The following is a 17,299-nucleotide window of genomic DNA, read 5'->3' as shown; positions in this document are numbered from 1 at the left end:
ACAGGAACAGGCAGGGCAGGAGAGAGGAATTACAAAGGGGTACAAAGACACAGCTGGGAGTGATGTGCATGTTCACTGTGTGGACTGCGGTGCGCAGTTTCAGGGACTTACACGTATGTTACTTTACGGAATAGTACACTTTGAACATGTGAATCTTGTATATCAATTATAACTCAACAAAGCTGTTAAAATAGCATGTACATGAAACACTAAGCAGTAAGTTTAATGTGTTCAAGATTTACACTGAAAACCATAAAACACTGCTGAGAGGAAGAAAGCAAAGAAGTCCTAATAAATAGGAAAATGAGATATATCATGTTCATGGATTTGGAAAATTCAGTAACTGTTAAAATATCCACTTTCCCCAAATTAATCTATATGTTCAAGGTAATGCCAACCAAAAGTCAGCATAGAAACTGACAAAGAAATTCTAAAATTTCTTTGGAAATAGGACACAAAATAGTCAAAATACTTCTGAAAAAGAACAAACTTGGAAGACTTACACTACCTAATTTCAAGACTTAGTATAAAGCTACAGATATTAAGACAAACACATAGATCAGTAAAACTGAATAAAGTCTAGAAATAGACACATATATATTTCAATTAATTTTCAACAAAGATGCCAAGTTAAATTCAATACAGTAATTTCAAAAAATGGTGCTGGAACAAATGGACATCCATATGGAAGGAACCCTTCCATATGGTAAGGTAAGGTCAACCCCTTACCTCACACCATACACTAAAATTGAATCAATACATATCATAGACCTAAATATAAAAGTCAAAATTATAAAACTTCTAGAAAAAAAACAAAAGAGAAAAGGCTTTGTGAAATTGGGGTTGGTAAAGCCTTAGAAAACACAAAAGGCGAAAACCTTAAAAAAAATTACTCAATTGGACTTCATTAACATGTAAAATTTCTGTATTTTGAAAGCCACTGTTATAAAAAGTCTAGCCACAGACTTGGAGAAAATATTCACAATGTAAGTATCTGGGAAAGGACTTGTATCAAGAGTCCTTTATAACACAGAAATAAAAAGATAAAAACCTTAAAATTTAAAATAAAAAAAAGATACTAAAATGGCCAATAGCACATGAATGTTCAATATCATTGTTCATCAGACAAAAACAATTAAAACTACAAAGAAACACTACATACACACGAATGACTAAAAAAGCTTGACAATACCAATTGCTAGCAAGGACAGGAAGCCAGTGGAACTCCCATACATCACTGGTGAAATGTAAAATGGTTCTTTTTCTTATCCCTTATCATATGACCCACCTACTCCACCCCTAGGCATTTATTCAAGAGACACAAAGTCATATATCCACACAGAGACTTGTGCATGAATGTTTGTAACAGCAGCTTTCTTCACAACAGCCAAAACTGGACACAATCCAAGAGTTCCACAAAGGTGAAGAGATAAACTACATTATATTCATACAATGAAATGGTATGTAATAATAATAAGGAATGAACTACCACTGTTTCACACAACATGAATAATTCTCAAAAAAATTATGTCAAACAAAAGAATCCAGACATCAAAAATTATATACTGTATGATTCTATTTGTATAAAATTCTAGAAAAACTACAGTGCTATGAAAAGTTAATCAGCAGCTATTTGAGGCTCAGGGCAAAGAGAGGCACTGACTGTGAAGGAGCATGAGAGGACATCTGGAGGTGATGTAATGTTCCATATCTTGATTGTGGTGATTAAATTGGTAGCTATATTTGTCAAAAGTCATCACCAACTTAAAATGAAATGGATGCATTTTATGGCATGAAAACTTGATCTCAACAATGATTAAAAATAAAGAGTATATCATTTATGTACACATACAGAGGGTAAAAAAATTTTTTTTTCAAATCAAGGTAATTATAACCACAAAATTTAGGACAGTATCTAATTCTGGGTTAGAGGGCTAGCAAGGAAGGAAGCAGGGAACTAGCAAAAAGGGAGGAATGATGCACAAGTAGACTAAATTATCATTCAAGCTTTAGTTCTTGGGTGGAGTAATGTTCACATTGTTACAAATAATTAAAATAAGAAAAGCACCAGTGGAGCGCATTGATGATACTATGTCACAATTATTCAATTCTCTGGACCTGAAGTACAGATTAAAAAAAAAAAAGGTAGTCACCTCACCCATATATTTCCCATGTCTCTGATGTAGGGAATATGCGAATAAATCCACCTCTCCGATCATTCTCTTCCTTCACCCTCCGTAAAACTTTGATCTACATGGAGGAAGAGAAAATAAAATGAGCACCTATTTTGATAAATGTAATCCATGTGGTTACAGGACAGAGTTATGACCCGAGAATATGCAAGAAGCATGAAGGAAGAAATTAATTCCATTTAAGATGCTGTTTTTTGAGAGGCTGTATCTCCTATGTTCAGTGTAAGACAGGACTGTCAGGAATATTTATGAATCACTAATTTTCACTGAACCCTATGTTAACCCACAAAGGCCTGAAATGGAGTCATCTTTACCTCCTCCATTGACAGACCAAGCACAGAACCACCTAACTTCCCCGGCACCTTCTCCCGTGCTGAGCCCACAAGGTTTTTCATTTCTGCATCACTGGCGGAGAGTGGACGGGAACGCTAGGGAGAAGAAAAAAGAAAAACAAAAATGTATTGCCATCGTCTTTCTTCACTTCCCTCTAGTCAGTCCCTCAATACCATTATGTTTCATAATATGCATAAGCTCAAATCCAAAGACCATTTTCTGTAACAGATCTCTTAGCCTGAAATCCTGGCCAACAGATGAAAGCTAGCAAACTCAAAGAAAAGAAGAGAAAAAAGGATAGAACGAAAACACTATGGGTTGAAAGAGACACAAACAAAAAAAAAGAAAGATGTCCACATGGCTTTCTAAGCTAGTACATACTCCTAATCTTGGTTTTGACATAAATCTAACAGTTTGAAAGATAAGGGGAAAAAAAATCTGAAAATAACTCCAATGTAAGATTAGATATGGGTTTATTTCAGGAAGTCAATATATTCTTTTTAACACTGGGGAAGAAGAGCTAGGAAAAGTGAGATATAAGACAGAAAAACAATGAACAATCTCCTGTCACAGATGACAAAGTTGGACAGTGGGATGTTTCAGAACTTGAGGGGGAAATATTGAAATGAGAGTTATCAGTGATGCAGAAAAGAAATGTGAGCAAGGCTATGACTTGAGAAACACTGTAGCTGCTGGACTTCAAGAGACTTGTATCTAGGATGACTGCCTTGGGTACTCCAACGAGGCACTTGGATCCAGGATGACTGCCTTGGGTACTCCGAGGAGGCACTCCGAGGAGGCACTTGGATCCAGGATGACTGCCTTGGGTACTCCGAGGAGGCACTTGGATCCAGGATGACTGCCTTGGGTACTCCAAGGAGGCACTTGGATCCAGGATGACTGCCTTGGGTACTCCAAGGAGGCACTTGGATCCAGGATGACTGCCTTGGGTACTCCAAGGAGGCACTTGGATCCAGGATGACTGCCTTGGGTACTCCAAGGAGGCACTTGGATCCAGGATGACTGCCTTGGGTACTCCAAGGAGGCACTTGGATCCAGGATGACTGCCTTGGGTACTCCGAGGAGGCACTTGGATCCAGGATGACTGCCTTGGGTACTCCGAGGAGGCACCCCAGTGGGTCATGCTCCTTATGGATCCCCAAAGATGATCAGGGCAACTTCAGCTTCTGAATGATCAGGAAGGTTGTCGGAGAACAAAAGTTTTAAGTGATTTTGATGTTATGAGAGCAGAGAAATATAAAGGCAACAAAGGAAGTCAGAGGTATGAAATGTGAAAATAAACTATTATTAAAAAAAAAAAAAGATGACTGATAACTAAATCAGCCAAGTGGGAATAAGGAATAATCCAAGAAATGGGGGTACAATTTGTCTCTCTAAGAGTCCAAGAAGTAACTCTGATCAGACAGAAGAAATCTTACTGTCAGGAACTATTGTTTATTCTCCTCTTTGTGTACACAATCTATGGAAAGGCTTTTTGACAACTCACTTTTGACATTTTTAGCAACACTCAATGGCAGTGGTTTAGTCGCTAAGTCGTGTCCAAGTCGCAACCCCAAGGACTATATCCTGCCAGGCTCCTTTGTCCATGGGATTCTCCAGCCAAGAATACTGTCATTTCCTTTTCAGGGGCTCTTCCTGACCCAGGAATTGAACCCAGGTCTCCTGCGTTGCAGGCAGATCCTTTACCGACTGAGTTACAAGGGAAGCTTCTCAACAATTCTCATTGTTAAACTAAATGTTTGTGTTGCCCTAAAATTCACGCTGAAGCTCTAACCCACACAATGTGATGGTATTTGGAGACAGGGCTTTTCGGAGGTAACTGGGTGAGGACATGAGAATGAGGCACTGGTCTAATGAGATAAATGCCTTGTAAACAAGGGTCACCAGGGAGCTTGTTCTCTCTCTCTCTCCCTGCCTGAAAACGCACAAAGAGCACAGTGCAAGATGATGACCATCTACAAGCCAAAAGAAGAGGCCTCAGAACAAAACCTACCTTGCCAGCACATCGACCTTAAACTTCCCAGCCTTCAGAACCGTGAGAAATAGATTTCTGTGGTTTAAGTCACCTGGTCTATGGTCTTTGGTCTACGGTCTTATGCCTACAGAGACTAAAGTATACCTGTATATAAATAACCATGATTGGCTTTATCTTTGGACGCAGGGGAGACCAATATATACTAATCTTCAAATCCAGCGTGGAGTTATAAAACATAGATTTTCTGATAAGCAAATCCATGAAAGAAAAACCATGAAATCAGCAGATAAAAGCAATGAGTGAAGACAGGAACTTTTCTCTCTTTAGCTTTTCCTGTGGTATCTTCAGCACCTAGAACACTACTTGGCATGGAGTAGGAGATCAATAAATATTTTTTGAACAAATAAACAAATAATGTGCTGACACACAGATCAACCACAATAGGAATTCAACTTTCCAGAGGATTTTGGAAAAAATATTCAACTCCCTTCTAGTCCCTGGAAATACATTACACAGCACATGTTGGGATTACAGGGAAGTTAAGAAGAAAGTTTAAAAATTTAGGAAGGGAATCAATATAATCATTTTTAAAAATCTTTAAAGTGTGAGTTCTTATTTAGCATATAATTTGGAAAAGCCAAAATATTAAATGGGTGTCTTGAGGATGTCTGTCATTTTCACATATTATTTACTGCTTGCTAAAAAGACTTATCTACCTCACATGTAACAACATGAGTTTGATCAGAAAGCCACCAGCAGTAAAACCTCCAAAGTCAAGTTGCCTTATCACCTCACACTAGTTAAAGATATCTTAAAGTCCTCTGAAATTATAAAAGAAGAGAATGTGAAGTAAGCATTCATCTTAATGATATAAATTAAAAAAAAGATTAAGCATTTTAGAATAGAAAGAATGCTATTCTAAAATGTTGATTAACTGTATTACAATAAAATAAAAGTAAAAATAAAAGTATTTTAAGAAATAGTTATTACCTATCAAAATAGTTTTAAGGAATGGTCATATTTTATAAGAACATAGATCAAGTTACTACTGATCAAGTCACTCATCTAATGAGCATGTCCAATTAAAAAAATTTTTTTTTGCTTTTTTGTCTTTTTTGTTTTTGCTGTTCAATCTCTTGTCTTTATTAGGGGTTTTTTGCTTGTTTGTTGTTTATTTTTCTTTTTTATCTTTTTAAACTTTTTTTTTTTGCTTTCCTAGGACCTAATTTTCATCTTTGTAGAACTGCTTCATGATAGAGTGGTATTACTGGCTTCCAGAGAATGAGATTATGATGATGCTGTTGGAATCTGCCTCTACTCATCTAAGCCTGCTCCCCCAAAGAATGAGCACCTCAAAACCTTCCCAGTCATTTTCAGAGTTGTCGCCTACCCACATTCACAATACTCACAGTACACAATACTAACTCAAGCCACTGCATGCCTGTGTGAGGGTTATTTGAGTGGGGTGTGTAGGAATTCAAGCAGGTGCTCCTGGTTGGGGTACTCGGGAGGTTAGAAAAAGGAGGGGGTAATGGTGCTTGTTAGATGAATACTCCAGCTGTTAACTTCCATGAACCAAGGCCTTTATTCTTTCACTGCCACAAATACCACAAGGCTGCAAAGAAAAGGTCAGTGCTACTTCAAGAGAAAAAAAAAATGTGGCTAGAAACTCCTTTAATCTCTTCACCCATTTATCTCAGTGTCAACTATTAAGAAGGTTGAGAGGGGGACTTCCCTGGTGGTCCAGTGGCTAAGACTGTGCTCCCAGTGCAGGGGACCTGGGTTCGATCCCTGGTTGGGGAATAATATCCCAGATGCCACAATTAAGACCCAGCACAGCCAAATAATTATTTTAAAAAAAAAGGCTCAGAGGAAGAAATATGAAAAGAAAGATGTAGCTCCTGAAGTCTAGGTATCTCAAATGCTTCTCTAATATCCACCCAGGTTTCCTATGTCTTTGGAAATGCCAATGGAAAATAATCAGACTAGAAAGTCACACATATTCTGCCAACCTCAGCTTTTCAATAAATTTGAAATTAGAATTTATTTTTTTTTAAGAATTTTTTCTAATCTATATAATATCTGTTATACTGGTTCATAGAGAAATGTATTTCTACAGGAACAACAAAGCATTACTCTCTAGACTTACCAATATTTATTAACGAAATGAAGTCTTAACAAATGAATCACAGAAACAGGTAAGAGAAAAGGGGGAGAAGAAAGGATAATAAAGAAAAAAAGAAAAAAGAAAAATGCTTATGAGTACCAAGGAGATACTTAGAAATTGAAAGCAAAGAAAAAAGAAATCAGGCTGACTTGAAAGGCCATCAGGATTGTCAAAAATAAGAGCAAAATAGTTTAAATGCAAGTCATTCTGTGGTTTTGACTTTGGACACATCAGCTCAGCTTCTTTCTCCAGGTAGTAGATAGAATAAATCCACATACTCCAATGAATTGACTGACTACACTAAGGAAATAAGGCTCCTCTGAACTTAAAAAGAACCACTGCTTCTGGCTAAATGACACAAGATTTAAACTATTGGATTCTCAGATACACTTTAAACTGTCACAGTAAGAATTCTGCCATGCAACATGCATCAAAATTGTTAAAATATCATTAGCACAACTCAGGATACAGAACTACACCCAGAGAAGAAGCATGTACACATCTAACTTTCATTGCTAGAGAAGAACTGAAAAGTACCAGTTACAAGAACTGAACAAATGCAGAAAATAAAAAAATGGTGAAGCATCCTCAAAGATATCAAAATTGAGGGGTTAAAAAAAAAAATCTGCTTGAAAGAGAACACATGCAGAAAATAAAAAAATCTCCCAAGGCAATTTTACAAAGTTTGGAATTCTGTGTTAAAAACACATGAATTAGAAATAGATCAACTTATATGTGATGCATCTTGCCACCCAGAAAATAAGGACAAGTTTAAAAAGTGAAATGAATCACTGCTATCAAATGAAATAAAATGACAAAAAAAAAAGACCACATGCGAACAAATCTGGGTGGAAATAGACCAAAAATGGCTAACAGAGAAGGCTTAAATATATTGATAATCGGAAGTACACTACTGAGAAACTGGGGGGGGCGAGGAAAGCAAGCAAGTAGGTATGTGTTACAGTAAAAAAAGAGACATGTAGCATCTGGAAATGTGTAATAAATCTAAGTCAGCAGGTCTGAGAGACATGCATCTTGTTATTAACAGAATTGGCTTTAAAAACAAAAAAACTTACCAAAACCACTTACAATTATGTCTGAAAAATCATGGAGAACTGAGGAGGTACCAGAGGATTAGAAAAAAACAAATGAGGTACCAATCTTCAAAAATGTAAGAAGTATGCTCCTGGTGATTACCGTCTGGTAAGTCTAACTTGAATCCCTAGTAAAATAATGGAACAAATATTAAAAGAAAAAAATCCATAAACATTGAGAGTTTAATGGGTTCATAAAGAATAGTAGTACGGAGACTGCTTCATTTTAAAACATGCTTTAAAATTTTGATTTTTTTGGACAAAATAACAAAAAGGAGGAAAAGCACAAACATATTTAATGTCTCTGGATGTTAGAGAAGCATTTGTGAAAATTTCATAGAATTTTTACTTTTAGTTTTATTTCCAATCAGGACTCAGTATCATGATATAACAAATAAAATACACCAATAAAAGCTGAACACAGTTAAAAGACAACTATAAGGTAAGATAAGTAGCAGTGAATCAAATTAGGAGGTGACTGGGTACTGATTAAGCATTGTTTAGAATCCATATTGATGTCTGGGAGGATGAATAATAAATTAATTGGGTTGATTTGCATTTCTTGATGATAGTAAATGTGAAAAGACATGACTATAAATAAATGAATATCAAAATAACACCAGATACTGACAATGGAAAAAGGAAAATCAAAATAGGAGTCAAAAGTGTGAAGGAGACTAAATCTTCTGAGGGTTATCTATGTGTCCAAAACTATCCCAAGTATTTACCCTATGTTTGATCATTCCTTTCTCAGCATAACTCCATTTGTGTATTACTACCCTCATTTGTAATGTAATTTGTGTTGCACACAAATGGAATTATGCTAAGAAAGGAATGGGAGAAGACTCCTGAGAGTCCCTTGGACTGCAAGATTAAACCAATCAATCCTTAAGGAAATCAACCCTGAATATTCATTGGAAGGACTGATGCTGAAGCTGAAGCTCCAATACTTTGGCCACCTGATGCGAAGAGCTAACTCACTGAAAAAGACCCTGATGCTGGGAAAGACTGAAGGCAGGAGGAGGAAAGGGTAGCAGAGGATGAGATGGTTTGATAGCATCACTGACTCAGTGGACATGAATCTGAGCAAACTCTGGGAGATAATGAAGGACACGTAAGCCTGATGTGCTGCAGTTGGTGGGGTCGCAAAGAGTCAGACACAATTTAGCGACTGAACACACACCCTCATTTGATGGATGAGGGAAGTGAGCCTGAGACATAAACGAATCTGCTGAAGGTCTAAGAGTTAGTGACTGGCAGAGTTCAAATTCGAACCCAGGCCTATCTGACTTCAAAGTCCCTGTTCCTTCTACAAAACAATACCACCTACCTTGGAACACTAAAATATAATTTCTGTTGAGTGAAAAATATTAAACCATAAGTCTTCAAGGGAAGGGAGAAATGTAGAAAAAGATAATGGATTAAAAAGGAATTATCAGACAACAAGTAAAAAATTGTATCTTCAACAACCTGACAGCAGCAAAAAAAGAAGTGTTTACAGTCTAAATGGCCAGAGCTAAGACTTTCTTTTCTTTTTTCACTTAGCTCTGATGGAACTATTGCAGACTTGAAAGTGTTTCATTAACAGAAAGACAGGGACAAGGTAGAACACTGCAAAGGATGCTAAGAGTTAAGAATTCAATATGTTAAAGACTGCCCAAATAAAGCCACAAAGCCTTTGTGTCACGTGAGCAGTGCTGAAATGCCTAAGCACTAGAGTGAGGCCTTGCTTGTCCATAGGATGTTTGCCAACTTACAGAAATTCAAGCAATAGAGGTAGAATAGAATTAAAATGGCTAATGGGACATTAAGATTAAAATTCCATATCAAAGACACTTCTTTGGAGTCAAGCTCAGAAGGCTATGAAACAGTACTTTAATGTTCTCCTTAAAGAGATTAGGTCACGAGATATGTAGAGTGTAAGCTCTTTGAAATCAACGGCCTTGGGTTTTGTTTGGTTTTTTGTTTGCCATGGAGAGGAGCTTGCACACTTAGGTACCTGCTAAATACAAAACACCATTACAGAGTTTTGAATTCCACCAGTTAAACAACAAAACTTGTATTACAAAACCATGCTAATCAGTTACCAAATATCAGACAACACAAGAGGTCTTTTTTTTTTCCATTTCTTGAATTCATATATACCATGTAAATCACTTTATCAAAAATAATAGCTAGGAAACTTACAATTCAAGCTTCCAAGCTTACCAGAATCTGTATCAGAGAGTACAAATGTCAAATATATATGGGAGCCTTTTACTAAAGGATTAATAATTGCAAGTGGCACATTTATGAATGGGAACACCTACATCCCTCATATCAACGCATCAAATAGTGGAAGCAGTGCCCTCACTACTATCCTATCACTTCAAAAAGATGCTAAAAAAAAAATCTGCATAGAAGAAAGCAACAATATATCTCACATACTGCTAACAAGAACAGAAAAAAGACAAATGCTGATCATTTAGAGACTGAGATCAAATATTTTGTCTTTATTTTACAGGTAGTATCTAAGATATTAATGATGGCAGCATTTCTAAGATTCATAAGACTACATATCACTACATATAAGAAAAGGCTTTTGTTAAAAAAAGAAACAACCAGAAATATAGCCCAATATCCAATATGAAAACACTTACAACATTAAGCTACTAATAAGGGTATGCTTCATAAGACACCTGAATAAATGAAAGGTGACTTGTGAACGATAATATTTCCTTTCTGGAATATTTTAGTCAAAGCCATAGATATGCCTCTAAACTGTGTTCATCATTTGAAGTCAGCTGCCTCCATCACAGCATGATCACTACCAGAAAAAGAGGATTCAGAAATTCCTGCAACCTCTACTTTTGTATACTACATCTGAAAAGACCTCAGCATTCATTTTCACTTATTCTATTTTACATTGTTAAACTATTCAAAGAGCAGGTGCATGAAATATATACTGTGAAATGGTGAAGCTAAAAGGCTTTCCATTTAGGGAATGGAGATAAAAGTTTGAATGCACTCTCCAAATGATCCAGAACTTACCTGCTTGACGGTTGATGACTGAAACTGTGCAGATACTGGACGCTATAAAAGACAGAAAAATGGAATAAAGCCTTATCTTCTCCTAACATGCCTGTATCTTCCAACTCCTACATCTAATACAAAAAAGAAAAAAATAATCTCCAAGCAGAGAACAAAAGCCAAAGCCCTATATTTTGCACTTGAAAGATTAGAGCATTTATTATTTTTCACACTGCATTCTCCTATGGTATAATTATTCCAGTTTCACCTCACCACTGAGAACTTAATCCTACTGTCACGTACTGAAGATCCTGAAGTTATTACTCCACCTGGTAAAATGGTCTCACACAGTACATGGAACTAATCTACAGCTTCTTAAGCCTATAAGTAATTATCCTGTGGACTGCTCATGGATGAAGTCACCCTGTTACCTACCAGTTAGCAGAGCAAACAGCAAATAGGTTCTTCACTATTTGCAAAGTCACCAATAAAAGCTGCAGGCAAGCTAAGAAAAGGGATCAATTCATTCAAGATTGACATACAGCTACTCCTAGAGTGGAACTTGCAGAAACTCTGTTAAAGCTGCACAGAAACATTCGTAATATTTTATACACAATCCTGTGACTCTTGCCATAGATACTGCAGAAAACAATTTAAAGGAACATGCATGATTGCCTCAATTCAGTTTTCCTAGTACACCTAGGTTAACTCTCTACTTTTCTTGTTCAAAGTTAAAGAAAAGCCTTTGACCTGTGATGTACTACTGATCAGGACTTCCCCAGTGGCCCAGCAGTAAAGAATTCACCTACAGTGCAGGAGACACCAGAGGTGAGGGTTTGATCCCTGGGTCAGGAAGATCACCTGGAGGAGGGCATGACAATCCACTCCGGTATTCTTGCCTGGAGAATCCCATGGACAGAGCAGCCTGGCGGGCTATAGTCCATGGGGTCACAAAGAGTCGGACACAAGTGAAGCGACTTAGCTCACACACACATATACGCACAACTGATCAAGTACAACACTGCTGCATGATTTCACTTCTAATCTAATACCCCTTAAAATATAGTTCACCTTGTTCTATACTACAGCACTGATACTAATAGGGAATAATTTGAAAGCAAGAGGTCACAGGCAGCCTGCAAACTAAATCCAGCTCACTGACATACTGTATTTCATCTGCAAAGTATTATTTTTTAAATTGAACTTGTCAATATTTTAAAATAAGATTCCTGATTTCTCTAGAAAGTAAGAATATCTGACAACTCACGGCAGTAAGCAGCTAAAGCGCAGAAGCAAAAGAGTTGCCCTGTTAATGTGAAGCATGCACTCACTACCCACTTTACTGCAGTTACGGCACTCGTGTATCATACCTGGCCCTATTTACTCTGCAATCCTCAGAGGCATTTTGAGGTTTCAAACCCTGTTCTAATGAAAAGCTATCTGAATAAATAATGGTGTGTAAGCTTAGCAAACAGAAGTAGCAGTACTCTCAATGAGACCAGCAAACAAAAGGAAGAGGAGTGGGAGGAAAAAAGGGAGAGATGGAGGGCTAAAGTAGAGGTGGGATGAACATAGGAGGGAAAAAATAAGGTAAAGAGGAGGAATGGGGAGAAATAGCAGCTGTTTCTGCCTTCAAAGAGCTTACAATCTCACAGAGGAGTACTGGACAATTTAAAAGGCAACAAATCAATGAAGGCAAAACAATGCAGTTGAAAACCAGTAAATAATGTTGCAATGAAAAGAAAAGGCTATGACAAAGTGGAATGGATTTAATAAGAAATGATCTCCAAACTTCTGAGCAGGTAAGGTAATCAGTCCAGACAGGAAGAGAAGGGGACCTTTTGGATAAGAAGAAAAGTTAAAGGCAAAGAAACACAAGTGGAAACTAGCCAGGTCTAGACGGGCAGGGACTGATCGGATGACGGAATGGATAAACCATCAGACAGCTGACTGGTTTACCTGGAGCAAAAATGCATAGTACACAAAGACTGGAGGAACACTGGGTCAAATGAAGTTTCAGACACGCCCGCCAAGCTCTCTGCAGGCATTTAGCTCATTTAAATTCAATCAGCACCTCATGATCACTGAGGGTCCTTGTGAAGAAAGCCACATGTAGAGAAGATATTTCAATTGAGCATCTTCTCTGCAAAGCTAGCCTGAAGATAATGCAGCAGAGTAGTGATGAGAAATTTGCAGAATCCCTCTCTGTGCCTCATTTACGAGCATGTCAATGTGGAAAGACTAGGAGCAATTTTTCAAAAGAGAGAGAAAGAAAAAAGAAAAGAAAATGAAAAAAGAAGCCAAAAGAAAAGAAAGACAAAAAGCACAAAGTAAGATGGGTTGAAAGCATTAAAAGCATAAGCTATTGGCCATGGCTGAATATAATTGCCTCTTGTCTAGAATGGTCCCCCAATTCTCCTGTTATAGGTGACCTTCTAATCACAGTGCTTCAGCTCACTTACTGACAACAGCTGCCACTTTACCATAAGCTTCCTTGGGGCTTCCTGTTGCTGGAACTGCTTACCTGAGGTTTCTGGAAAGGGTTTCGCCTGGAAGACTCAAAGGTCGGGTAAATTGGCCGGGTTGATGTCCGCTGGGCAGGATCTTGACACACAAACCCTGAATGGGGAATGGGAAACATTAAAACTGCCATTTGCTAAGAAATAAGGAGGTTTAGCTGCACCTCTCCTTTTGATGGACAAGCTCGGTTTCACTGCCATAAATCTGATAGAGCTCCATCCTGAAGAGGTTTAGGCATGACTCTCCCATATACATCCTCCACTTGAACTTTGAACTATCACAACGGGAGTGAACAAGAAAGGAAAATATGCAGATCAATCAGCCTTCCTTTTTAGGGAACCGAAATGTGATTCTGAGGACAAAGAGATGGAGACTTTTGATGACCTTCAGAGTAAAAGTGCACTTAAAAACACACAGTTGTTAATAAAGACCAAGTATTTTAAAGTGCCTTCCTGGATGGTGACTGGAAAATAAGTGTTGGTTTTCACCAGGAGAATCCAGAAGCAAGTGAGGGGTCTTATCTTGTTATAGGATCCACTTCTGGAACAGCCCAAAGTGGTCTACTACTGGCAAGTTCCAAAATATGCTTTGTAGATTATCCATGGCTTAAGGAATTAGGCTTGGGCTAATTTCACTTACTTCCTAAAAAGAAGCAGATTCTCATCCAAGGAGAATGGGGTAGCAAAGTTTTACAGCATTTGCTGGTACATCAAGTGCTAGTTCAAATGTGTTTTATTATGTGTTTTTTTGGTACTTAAAACAACAACAACAACCCTAAACCCACAACATACCCACTTGGCAGCCCATCTCCATCTCAAAGTTTTGTTTTATCTACTCACAAAGGGATTTTTCCCTTGGCTTGCTTCAGTTATAACTACTACAGAAGAGATTGTGTTGACACCAGTAGAGACTGCATAGCAGAAACATAGCCAGTCTCCCTGGTAACAAAGCCTCTTCAGTGGGTTTCACTATCTCAGCTAGGGGTAAAATATATTTTCTCCAGATCTTTGCTTAATTCTCTTCCTCAGCTCATGATTCCTGTACCCCAGGAATTAGGTCTCAGCCCTAGCTGTGGTTCAGCCTCAGGGCAGGAAGGAGCCAGGGGGTGTAGAAACTTATAAACACTTCCCTGAAAATATAATTTTTGAGTACAAAACATTCAGTATGGCTGAGGAACTGCCAGTTGGCAACACAAATGGTCTGACAAAATGGATGCCCTACTTGACTTTTATGAGTCTTCAGAAAAGAATACCACTCACCTACAACAGTGAACATATCTGAGATCATACTGGCTTTAATCTTTAGGTCCAGAGGTGCATCACTAACAGAACAAAGAAAGAAAACAGCAATTGATAATTTTATAGGTTAAGACAATAGCTGCCCTTAATAGCCCTCAATATAATAGAGCTACCAAATGTCAGTGAGGAGCAACACATAAAGTACATCAAATCCATGGGGGAAAAAATCTGGTCAAAAATTCTAGAAATAAAAGCCCGGTGTCAAGCTAATCCTCTGTAAGGCAGGCCCAGCTCTAAGGCGCTGATCCACTGACACCCAACCTTTTTATTCCAGAAGGTCTTGTTTGCACAGGGTCATGAACACTGCTTTATTATCACTGTGGATTTTAGAGGTTCAGATTTTTAATATGCTCTGTTATGAGCATGCCCATCATTCAAAGTACTTTTTACTGCTGTGATCATCAAATCACATTCACATGCAAGAGAAGGAACTTGGGCTATCTTTGTACTTTTTTAAGACTTCATTTTCCATTCTAAAATTGATCTCCTTAAGATTGTGTGTTTGCAAATTAAAGCAATAAATAAATAAATAAATAAACCATACCAAAGTATCACGAGATGATACAGAAGGAACCCACATGGAAGCAGAAACAACAAAGCCTGAAAGTGTGGGGCCTCCCTGTGGTGATGATGCCATGCTGGCTTTGGGGCTGAGGTGTTCCCCCAGAAACCAGATTCCTCTAACTCCTTACCCTGGGGCTCTCTAGCACTGTATGATGTACATTGCCAGGAAATCTACAAAACACTGACCTAACCAAAGGGTAGCACAACATCTGAAGCATCTGCATTATCCAGCTCTACACCTTACAACTCAGGTGAAGCCAGACTCCCACCCAACCAAGCAGTCAGTCTGTCTGTATTTGATTACTTGGCATTTTGCCAACATTTTTCATTGTTAAAAATGCAGCAGCTGGGTGGTCTCTGGCATAAATCTCTAGGGTTTTCTAGCTGTTTAGAGAAGCATATAGCTAACAGAAACCCTGGCTGTAGTCACAAATAGAAGCAGAATCTTCTCTGGTATTGGAAAATAAGTTTCTTTCCTTCTTCTAAACAATAGATTAAAAATAATTTTTTAAAATGTCTGAGGATTTTAGACTTTAGTCTTGGATGGATAACACCAGGACATGGACAGGGTAAGAGGACCAAATATTATTTATACACTCTAAGCCCAGCTCTACACCTTTATGATATGTGTGGGTTAGAGGATGTATAAACTTTTGGTAACAAAGGAAATACATCTTGTGTATTTCTTTACCCTTAGCTGAACACCTACAAAGTTTAAAATAAGTGTGAGAGGGAATGTAGTGGAGATAAAAATGAAAGAAGCCTCCCAAGAAGCCCAATAAGACAGTAAACAGAGATTGCAAATTGACCAGTAAGACAGAGGTCAATGGTTGTAATATGGACTCTGATAATATGCCACAAATCCCCCAAATTTAGAAATTCTAATCATCTCAATCTAATAAAGAAGGGGAAAAAACATCTCCTAGTGCCAAGAGAAATGACCAAAAACAAAGTGTTTTAGTGTTGCTTATTGAAGGTTTATCCTTTTCTAGTTGATGGAACAGACTACTTACCAGGCCAAAGAAGGAGAGAGATTCACTTCCAACAACCATGGCTTCAGGGTAGAATCTATGAGCACGTCAAAGCCATAGAGTTCTAGAAATACAACATGACACAATACACAAAATCATTTTCCATGTCACAACCAAACAAAGATCTGGAAGAGTCAATCCAGTCAACTTCCATCAAAGGCCCAGTATCCAGAGACAGTAGATGTAGAGAACTTTCAAGTCCAAGAGAAATTAATCAAGTTCTGGGGCTCCCCTGGTGGCTCAGATGGTAAAGCATCTGCCTGCAATGAGGGAGACCTGGGTTCGATCCCTGGGTCGGGAAGATCCCCTAGAGAAGGAAATGGCAACCCACTCCAGTACTCTGGCCTGGAAAATTCCATGGATAGAGGAACTAGAGATAATAATGCTCCATGGTTTCTGTCATCCACTCTTGACATTTCTGAGTTCTATACAGAAAGTGACCTGACTCTAAAAGTTAACAAGCATGATTCTGGTGCTGTGCAGAAGGCTAAAAAACACTGTTAGGAAAAGGAATGCAACAAGTGCATCTAATATCAATGCTGCCTTGGGCTTGTTTTGGGTTGTTCTTTCCCACCACACTCTGAAAACAGGAAAATCTACTGAAGGCATCTCTCTAGGATCTTCCCATCACACTTTATTAAATCAAGACCTTGCTTTTGCAATGTAGGTAAAAAAAAAAAAAAAGGCATAAAACCTATTTGTTCTTTCCCCTCTAAGGTTTCAATTCCCCTTTGAAGATAGAAAATAAAATATACTGGCCCACTGTAGAAAGACAGAAGAGAAAGGAGGGAGCCACTGGCAGCCAAGCAAGACTACGATGTGTCACAGGGAAGGAGCCAAGGATCAAATTTCCTTTGCGAATTCTTGTCCCCTCAGTCCCCAACTGCTACAAAGCCAGCTCCAGGAGCTGGCTCTTCTCCGGGAATGCAGGGGTGAGAGGCTAACTTGGAACCTGAGCTGGCAACCTTTACTCTCATTATCATCATTAACGAGGCCCTCTCCACAGTCCTCCTCAGCATACACACATCGGATGCATCAGACTTTCAGAAGTCCCACTCACTCTCAAACATCCCACTCTGTGTCCCTGAAATAAAC

General features: G+C 38.2%; 1 protein-coding gene across 14 annotated transcripts in view; it reads right to left on the bottom strand.

Moving 5' to 3' along the window:
* The window catches only part of TTLL5 (tubulin tyrosine ligase like 5), a 315,511-nt gene that overhangs the window by 234,534 nt on the left and 63,678 nt on the right, over nucleotides 1–17,299 (bottom strand). For 9 of the 14 annotated variants that reach the window (XM_020875764.2, XM_020875763.2, XM_020875766.2 and 6 more), the window contains 6 exons: nucleotides 16,187–16,268; nucleotides 14,571–14,632; nucleotides 13,316–13,410; nucleotides 10,813–10,854; nucleotides 2,507–2,620; nucleotides 2,159–2,250 (listed from right to left, as the gene is read on the bottom strand). In XM_020875764.2, the coding sequence (XP_020731423.2) occupies nucleotides 2,159–2,250; nucleotides 2,507–2,620; nucleotides 10,813–10,854; nucleotides 13,316–13,410; nucleotides 14,571–14,632; nucleotides 16,187–16,268 (487 nt within the window). The remainder of the gene's footprint in view (nucleotides 1–2,158; nucleotides 2,251–2,506; nucleotides 2,621–10,812; nucleotides 10,855–13,315; nucleotides 13,411–14,570; nucleotides 14,633–16,186; nucleotides 16,269–17,299) is intronic. The other 5 variants (XM_020875768.2, XM_020875774.2, XM_020875772.2 and 2 more) reach the window with 3 other exon arrangements.

The sequence above is a fragment of the Odocoileus virginianus genome, chromosome 6 (genome assembly GCF_023699985.2).
Source record: "Odocoileus virginianus isolate 20LAN1187 ecotype Illinois chromosome 6, Ovbor_1.2, whole genome shotgun sequence".
NCBI classification, from domain to species: Eukaryota; Metazoa; Chordata; class Mammalia; order Artiodactyla; family Cervidae; genus Odocoileus; species Odocoileus virginianus.
The sequence above is the reverse complement of the archived record's forward strand: the minus strand, read 5'-3'. Positions and strand labels throughout refer to the sequence as shown.